The sequence below is a fragment of the Sylvia atricapilla genome, chromosome 10 (assembly GCF_009819655.1).
Source record: "Sylvia atricapilla isolate bSylAtr1 chromosome 10, bSylAtr1.pri, whole genome shotgun sequence".
Lineage (NCBI taxonomy): Eukaryota > Metazoa > Chordata > Aves > Passeriformes > Sylviidae > Sylvia > Sylvia atricapilla.
Window position 1 is genome coordinate 13,115,753 of NC_089149.1, and position 9,305 is coordinate 13,125,057.

At 44.4% G+C, this 9,305-nt stretch overlaps 1 protein-coding gene across 1 annotated transcript; it reads left to right on the forward strand.

The window, feature by feature from the left end:
* Positions 1 to 7,531: 7,531 nt before the first annotated feature.
* LOC136365799 (proline-rich protein 36-like) lies at positions 7,532 to 9,034 on the forward strand. Its single transcript, XM_066326497.1, has one exon. The coding sequence runs from the start codon at positions 7,532 to 7,534 to the stop codon at positions 9,032 to 9,034; it is 1,503 nt and encodes a 500-aa protein (XP_066182594.1).
* The last annotated feature ends 271 nt before the right edge of the window (positions 9,035 to 9,305 follow it).

Sequence of the window (9,305 nt, forward strand, 5' to 3'; positions counted from 1 at the left end):
CTGAAATACAATCAAGGCCACATACTCAAAAGTTTACAGAATTTCAACGTTTTCTCACCAATATGAACTCTCTGGAGAAGGCTCATGGCTCAGAACTCCTGTCCCTCAGTTGGGTTTGCAGTGCTCAAAGCACTGAAGCCTTAAAACCTCAGAACTTGATGTGCCAGCTGCTTTGCTTACCCAAACACCGAACTGTTCCTCCTCCTCCTCTGTTGATCTTCTGTAAATAAATACTCTCTATTGTGCAAAAGAAGTACACAGCCTCATTCTGTACAGAAAGCATTTATATTGTTTAGCTTCAAGGATTTCCAGAGAATGTTAAGCCCAACCATGCATGGATTTAGCTCTTCATGTTCAAATGGAGAGTTTAGGAATTCATTACAGCATTTTAGGATTTATCCCCTACTAAACTCCACCGTACATTAAAGAATATATATTCTTTGAGACTGGGAAACAAGACGAGTTTGTATTTTGCAGAATGCAGCAGGGGTAAAAAAGGTAAATATTCCCCTGAACCTATGAGAGAACTACCTCTTTCAAGACATCTCAAATTAAAGTACTTTCTAATAAAGGCATTATACTCAAATCTACACAGATTTAAGCTATTAAAAAGGAAACATATTGGACAAAATATCTTAACTTTTTTTATTATTAGAAAGTCAAACATCCAACAAACAGACTGACATTTTTTGAGGTCAAGTTGTTTCCACCAAAAATATTCTCGCTCGGATATTTTTGCTGATCTTCACAAGCAGCTCCAGTTCTTTTTGATTTGTGAATCCCTACAAATTTAGATGGACAGCTGAATGGTAATACAAGCCTACTGAAAATAGACGTGTTTTTCTCGATTATTTTTTGAGCCATTGGAACAGGCCCACAGATCCCATGACACCAAAGATCACCATTAAAGTGGAGTGCAGAGGAAGTAAAAAAAAGAAATTATTTTAGTTTCCAGAAATAAACCTCAAAATATTTCTCGTCAAATTATTTCATCTCAATAACTCTGCCTCATCTTGTGCTTTTCGCTTCAGCAAAACACTGAAATTGCTGCACTCTGATGATTTTATACACACACAGTCTTGATGCTTTTCCTTCTTGAGGAAGAAAAAGATAGAAACTGACTACAATTGGCTTCAGCAGCCAATGCTTTCCCCTTTATGACACCAATCAAGAGTTTGAATCTACCTTCCCCAGGTTCAAAGACCACTATCAGACTTTAAGGCAGTTAAGTAGAAATCAGACATTTAACATTTTTCTAGCTTTCCTTTTTCAATCCAAATTTAAAATTCTGTTAACTAAGGAACAAAAAATGAACTTTTAAGATCTAAGCCTGACAATAATGGCAAATACCATCTGTTCAGCTGCAGCTCAGGAATTTTTAAAGTAGCTCTTGTAAGGAAAAGGGAAAATCACCCTTCAAACACGATTGCTGTACAGTTTCTTCAGAAACGCCTCAGATATACCTGCCAATGCATTCTGTCACTGACTGACCTGTGCTAGTAGCCTTTTGTGAAACTAACTCCAAACCAAATTTCAGAAACCAACATCATCTATCACACAGAAAATGGTGAGAAAGAGTTCACAAATTATTTTAACTTTGTTTTACCGACTCATATTTTACAAGCTCCTCTCACAACCAAGAAATTCAACCCAATTGCTGCAAATTTGCACCCCGGTATAGGCAAGGGGTATAATACTTTCCAGCCACAGTCAGACTTTGCATTTCCAAGAACCATGTGTAAGATCAAAACAACCCACCAAGCTATGAGGGAAAGCTGTAGTAATGCACCCCACACCCCCAGCAGGCGTTTCCAAAGAGAGAAAGAGTTTAGTTTACCTCTGAAATTTTAGGAAGTTTACCTAGATTCTTCCATAGCCTTCTGGCAAGGATTGGCTCAGGACCAGGAAAGAAGCATCTATTGGATTTTATCACTGTTCTTGAAACCCTGTATCCCTCTCTATTGGCTGCAAGCCAAGTTACCCCTCCTAGAACATTCAGTATTTAAGGAGCACAAAAGGGAGTAAAGGCTTTTCCACGTGTCTTAGCAGGGTGTCTGAGGTTTCTCAGGCGCCTGTGCCCAGCTTGTTATTTGTTTTCTGTAACGTTTTGTTACTTTGTTATTTTTCCCTATTAAACTTCTGATTTTTAAAGCATCTTCAAGGAGTAGTCTTACTAATTATTATAGCCACCTTTCTGAAGGCTGGCCCTCAGAATGTGGGGCAAACCCACAGAAACCCTCATTACTTCCTTTGTGTTTGTAAGCTTTTGTGATTTACCTCACGACCTGTGCGCTTCTCCCTCACATTGGAGGAAGGGTTTATTTTTTTTTTTTTTAGGGGATGAAAGACTAGATTTTCTTAGTTGCTTGATTTCAGAAGCTCAGAATTTAAGAAGGAAAAACCCCAAGGGTCTAAACAGTCACGAAGTCCTTGTAAGTGATAATGATCAGACACATGCAGTACATAAACATATACAGTGTTGATAATCATGTGCATATTCAGTGAGAGGAGAATCTACACAAGAAAGAATGAGGAAATTAATCCCAAAATGAGCAGAGTCTATTTTTTCTCACCTGTTTTCCTTACTCCAATCTGCTAGCAAATGAGTGATAGATGAATGCTGATCAAAAAGCAGAATCTTAATATTTGCATTTGATTGCAATTTTCATCAAATGAAATAAAAGGTGTCCCACTTCATTTTAACTGTCCTAAGACATGCAAAGAAGAGCAGTAGTAAATGAAACACCATTCTTAATCACTGTTATTAGAAAAACAGCCAAGTGCTATCCATATTTAGGATATGCAACTTCAAGTGATTGGTCTGATTTTTAACAGCAACAAGAAACAGCTCCACAAAATGAGCACAAGTGAAACCTAAGGAGAGTGCAACACTGCTTGACTTTACCCGGCTCCCAGCATTTACCCAGCACCGGACAAGAAGCAGGGGCTGAATACAGACAACAAGCACACAGACTGCTCCAACACGGCTGTTCTGACAGGCTTATCATGGTTATCATGGAAGGATAACCACACTTAAACCTGCAGGATACCCATCCTGGCCAACACTTCACTTAATCGTTTTCAGTTGAATCAAAAGCACTTTGAAACGAACAAAAAAAACCCAAACAAAACAAACAAAAGTCCCCCAAAGCAACCAACCAAACAAAAGCATCAAGAACAGTTCTACTGGCTCAGTGAAAGCAGTTATACCACAGGAAGCTGTAAGGTGAAAGAGATTAAATCAAACATTTCTCCTGTTTGGATAAGGGCAATTATTAGCAGAAGACCATTAAAAGCTTTGAAATAACTGTTTACATTTATAGGAAAACACACAAAGGATAAAACTCCGATTCTACTAAGATACGCTACAAATCTCACATTGATTTAACAAGGGTCAAGATTCCTCGTACAAAGACCAAACATCTAAGTAACAGCAATAACTGCTGGGAAACTGCAAATCTATGCAGAGCCATCTTTAAAATCAATACAGACAGAAGCCACATTAAAATGAATTGTAATTTAGCACATACACTTCTATTCTATTCCAAAACATGTTTCTAGGTAAACTGCAAAAACTGTTTTTCCTAGCACAATACTCTTAAATAATCTATTGGTCAACTAACACTCCATCTGTATCTTAAGAATACTCAGATCCATAAGGGCCCAAAAAAACCTGAACCACTTTTCCAATCCCTTTAATTCCTGCTAAGCTTGAACATCTTGTAAACACCCAACCTGTACCAGAAAGCCAGCAGCATCAGGGATGCTTCACCACCATGAGAGATTTACACACACCCAAATAATCTCTGAAAAGATGGATTTTAAGAATCATCCATCTTCCACATAGAGCAAGGTTTCAGGGCAGGGAGATTAGATGTGGGCACTTAGATTCAACGTGCCTTAAACACTGGGGTTTTTTTCAATATCAGTTATTGAGAACGACAAGTACCAAATTAACTGATGCAGTGAGAGACACACATCCAGAGCCTTTAGGCTAATTTAATCAACAAGTCAGCTGAATTTTGTTGCCGTATTATAATGCATAATATTCTAACAACTAACTCAAGGTAACTCACTACCTTGCTCTACATCTATAAGCAATCATCATACCCATTTTTATTGGAATGCTCACAGCAAAGAATTGGAAGGCATTTAGCATGAACTGTCCTAAAGTGCACTTTAGAAAACGACACTTGAACATTTTAAATAGTTAGATTCCTCATTAACCTTCTTGATAGAGTAAATTTGCAGCTCATAAAAGGAAACAAAACACTGAAGCATTGCAAGCATCCTGAATTCTGTGCAGAAAGTCCCCAGTGAGCTGGGGAGCACAACTCTCACCTCCTGGGTACAGCTGCTGGGTGTTTAAAAACCAATGAAAGGAAACCGAGGTCCCTTTTTAGTGTGCAATTTGGGCAGGAGAAGGTGTGTCCAGATCCAGATACAACCCTCTGAGTTCAAAACCAGTCACTTTAAAGGGGGGGAAAAAGGATGAAACTGACTGCTCACAGGCCACTTAACAGGAGGTGACAAAAGACACACACTGGAGGGTGTTCTTTAAGTGGCACACACGCTGCTTACAATTAAAATATGCTTTGGAAACTCTTAAGTTCCCAGTCTTGGTAGCCTTCCAAGTAATGCAATTAAAATTTGTAACAATATGACTCTGACTGGCAAACATTATCTAATTTCATAATGACATTTTAAATACAGTTGTCAGTCTTCTATGCTGAAATACCTGAATACTAAAGCTGCTATCAAATACTGACTTCTGTCTTTTGAGACCTCTGAATCATTTCATTATCTTGACACCCAGACTTCATAATCAGACGAATCTTTTATCCTGTGAGACACAAGAGTCAGTCTTCATGAATTGCTTTCCAATCAAAACACTCTGGGGAAAAAAATGGATTCCTAACTCCATTTATTGATGAAAAAAAACCAGAAAGAGGGAATAATTTACATGTCTTATTGGGGGTTATTGGTGAGCTACAGGAAGAACCAGCAAAAGCAAGCACAGTTGCTTCATGTCCCATCTTCTGACCTAAGCACTTGCTAAACATTGCTCCTCGTGTATTTCAGATGAGGTTGAAAAAAAGGCACTTTTTTAATGTCTCCCATGAAGTAATAATAAGAAGAATTTCATTATTACTTACTACAAAAAGAAATACAAGGAAGCACTGAGTGATGCAGACTAGGATCTGTCCAGTGTGTTCTCAAAGCCGTTCCTTCACTTTGCTCCCTCCAGGTTTCTCTCACCCAGAAGGTGCTGGCTCTGTCTCCCTGGGTCAGCTCTTCCCCTGCTGCTGAGAGTCAGAGCTGATGGACTCACATCACACACCTGCCAAGTGGACTGAACATTCCACTGATTTGGAAATGTCTGCAATGGCTAAGACTTCAAGCTTTGCCTGTCTAATTAATTTAAATGGAATCAAATACTCTTACTAATTCAGACCACTGAGAGGCTTTCAGCTGTAACTAAAAATTATGACTAAAATGTTGTTTATGGTAATGATGAAGTTCAAATACAGTGAAATTTAAGAGGTTGATTAATCGCGTCTTACAAGAAATTTGGATATGACGAGTCCTTTTAGGACTTCACTGAGTAGTTTAGTGGTACACACTAGAATAAGATAATAAACTATTTAAGAGATCAGCCTTATGCAGAGATTTGGGGAAACAAAAAGTGCTGCAGGTTGTATTGGTCTCTGCCTGTGACAACATGGACCTGTGAATTTTGAATATGATGGGGGGGAAAAACAAACCTTATCCTTCAGCATATTTTCCATAACTGAAGACAGCAAGACACAGTTCACACAATTTCCAGACATCATTAATGCAATTCCAATAAACCAGAAAGTGTGCCTGTCTTATTAAACAAAACTCTCTGGAAATACTTAAAACATTTTTTCTGTCCAAAACGGTGATTTTTATTGGACCCTACAATAGAGATCTCAGTGTCGACAACCTGCTGCAAAGCTAACAAATTGCATATGCATATTTAATACGCCCATTAAGTTCTGTAACTAACCACCTCCTAAACACTCTGATGTTGCCTCATATTTCTTTTTCCTTGGAAAACTTTAGAGAGGCTTTTTTTTTTTTTTTTTTTTTTTTTTTTTTTTTTTTTTTTTGAGGGAGGGTGGGGCAGGTTTTCCTCTTCTATTGAGAGTAAACACTTTGCAGCCTGGAGATATTTAGTGAAAGAAATTGTTATTTTCTACTGAGTGAAAAGTGAGAACCAGAACTGTTCCTGTAATCCTTCTCCTCATCCTCACAAATGTGGGGAAAAGGAGTGGGGGTGGAGGGGGCTTATTTTTGTTTTTAAAACGAGAAACAACAGAGCACAGCGAAGTGAGATAAGAACTGAAACCATTATCTTTGCTTGTCTTTGATCCTCTATACAACAGGATGCTCAGGGCACATGGGGGAGCTTTGCACACACCACCTCCTACCTCCATCTCCCACCAGAACGCACCTTCAAGCCACAAGTCCAGGTTATGGTTACAGCACCAAGCTTTGCAATTGTGTGTGAGATGCCCACAAAACGCTTTTTAACTTAAAACTTGCTTACTGTAGAAAAACAGAGAGCAAGGAGAAAGCAGCACGAGGTTCTTGCTGAAATAAAAAAGGCTTATTTATTTATTTATAAAGATCCTTTCTTTTTTCCTGTACCGATCAGGTGGAGGAAGAAAAAGCATATCAGGTATTAACTGCATACGGTGCCAAGACCTCTTACTTCATTTATTGACACTACATTATAGACTTTGAAAATACCTAATTTTAAGAAACAAGGTGTATAAAGTAATAAAAAAAAACCTTAAAGCACAAGACTATCAGTATAAATAACCTTAAAATGCCTATTTTTAACCACCAACTACTGGGAGATGTTGTCTCCTGCTACCCAAAAATGTTCTCTGCAGCCCTCCAGTGGTCAAAGGCACAGCAGAGCCCAGCGAGAGAACGGCTCCGTTTTGTCTGATCAGCTGCCGGCAGCTTAACAGACATCTCCCACGAAATAAACCTCCCACGCTCGTCTAAAGAAAAAATCCTTATAAAGGACATGATTACCTTGAATTACCTTAGAAAGTAGAGAGGAGGAAAGTAACTCCCCTCCGTCAAAATGTTACGTGTTCTATGCTAATCTGCCCAGAAAACACGACATTCCCACGAGGACACGGAGGCACGTTGGGTCAGCAGAAGGAGAATTAATTTCCTACAATCACTTTCTACTATTCATACCCGTAAATGTAAACAAAGTCAAGTAACATTTGCTGGAAATAATCAATTTTCTCACAAGGTTACGGCTCAAACAGTTGGTTAGGGTTTTGTTAAGAAAACAAACACTGAAGTTTTCTCTCACACACCTTCACAAATAAAATAAACACCAAAGCCCCATTAAAAAAAAAAAAAAAAAAAAAAAGGCAACTGAAACGTTTCAAAATAAAATAAAATAGACTGAGACAGAGTTCTCAAAACTAAGTTTGTAAAACTTAGGGCTCGAAAGCCAGTCCTGAACTGCATGGAAACAATGCAAGGTGGAAGAAAACACGCAGAGGCAAGACATCGCCGACACCTGGGCGGCCGGAGCTTTTGGAAGGGGCACGGCGGAGCGGCCGGAGCCCCGCCACACCTGCGGCACGGCGGGCTCAGCCCTGTCCGGACCCAGGGGAGCCAGGGCGTTCTCCTCCGCTGTCCCCGCGCAGCCCGGCCCCTTCCCGATGGCCCCTTCCCGATGGCCCCTTCCCGATGGCCGTTCCCGATGGCCCCTTCCCGATGCCCCGCAGCATCACGGCGGCGGCAGCGGCTCCGCCCGCCCCGCCCCGGGACAGCCGCGACAGCCCCGCTGCCGACACCCGCCGCCCAAACTTTGCGCCCCTCCGTGCGGGGAGCAGCGGCTGTGCCCGGCGGCCCCGCTCAGCCCCGCGCAGGGCTCCGGGAGCCGCCCCGCTGCCCTGGCCCGGCGCTCGGCCCCGCTCCCCGGTACCTGCCTTTGGCGGCGAGCAGGCTGCCCAGCCCCAGCGGCAGCAGCAGCAGCGCCGCCGGGCCCCAGCAGCAGCAGCGGCGCCTCCGCATCCCCGGCTCTGGTCCGGCGTGCCGGCCCCGCGGTGTGCGCGGCGCTGTGTGCGCGGCGCTGCGGGCGGCCGCCGGGCGGAGACTGCTGCTGCCGCCGCGCCGTCACTCGCCCTCGCTGCCAGCGCCGGGGCGGCTCCGGCCCCCGCCCGGCCCGCGGCGACGTCACGGCGAGGGCAGGCCCCAGTGCTCATCAGCCGGGCGGCGGCAGGGGCGGCCCTCCTGTCCTCAGAGTGCCACCGCAGCCCCTGTCCTCGGAGTGCCACCGCGGCCCTTGCACCTGCCCTCGGAGTGTCACTGCAGCCCCTGTCCCTGCCCTCAGAGTGCCACCGCAGCCCCTGTCCTCGGAGTGCCTCCGCGGCCCTTGCACCTGCCCTCGGAGTGTCACCGCAGCCCCTGTCCCTGTCCTCAGAGTGCCACTGCAGCCCCTGCACCTGTCCTCAGAGTGCCACCGCAGCCCCTGTCCTCGGAGTGCCACCGCGGCCCCTGCACCTGCCCTCGGAGTGCCACCGCGGCCCCTGTCCCTGCCCTCAGAGTGTCACCGCAGCCCCTGTCCCTGCCCTCAGAGTGCCACCGCAGCCCCTGTCCTCGGAGTGCCTCCGCGGCCCCTGCACCTGCCCTCGGAGTGCCACCGCGGCCCCTGCACCTGCCCTCGGAGTGTCACCGCAGCCCCTGTCCCTGCCCTCAGAGTGTCACCGCAGCCCCTGTCCCTGCCCTCACAGTGTCACCGCAGCCCCCCGCAGAGGTGTCCCCTCGGCCCCGCGGGGCAGGGCAGGCCCGGCCTGGGGACACGGGGAGGACACGGAGCCAGGGCAAGGACACGGCAGAGCGGTGTGCAGTGAGAGAGACGGGACGGGGAGGAAGAAAACGAGGCTCCGGTCAAGAATGTGAAGGGCACCGGGAAAGGAAGATACAAAGGTGGCAGCTGGAAGAAAGGAAAGGGGAAGAAAGTATAAAGTAACAGTACAGTAAATTTGGAGGGAAACAGAAAACCTTGGAAACCCAAGGTGGGAAGAGAACAAGAAATGCTTTTGTTGGAGGAAAAGGACAAATTGCAAAGGTTTTGGTAAAGGGGAGAAATGAATGAGGAATGGACAGGTCTTCAAGCCTTAGACACTAAGTCTATTGCCCTGGCCAGGCTTTGAGTGATGCACAAAGGCAACGGGGCCAGGCTGTGGAGCCAAGGAGAGCCGGGGTCCGGGCCTCACAGATTATGTTCAGGGGCAACTTGT

Bases quoted from the DNA above. Each gene is read 5' to 3' on its own strand.
- LOC136365799 (XM_066326497.1), top strand. From the start codon at position 7,532: ATGCAAGGTGGAAGAAAACACGCAGAGGCAAGACATCGCCGACACCTG.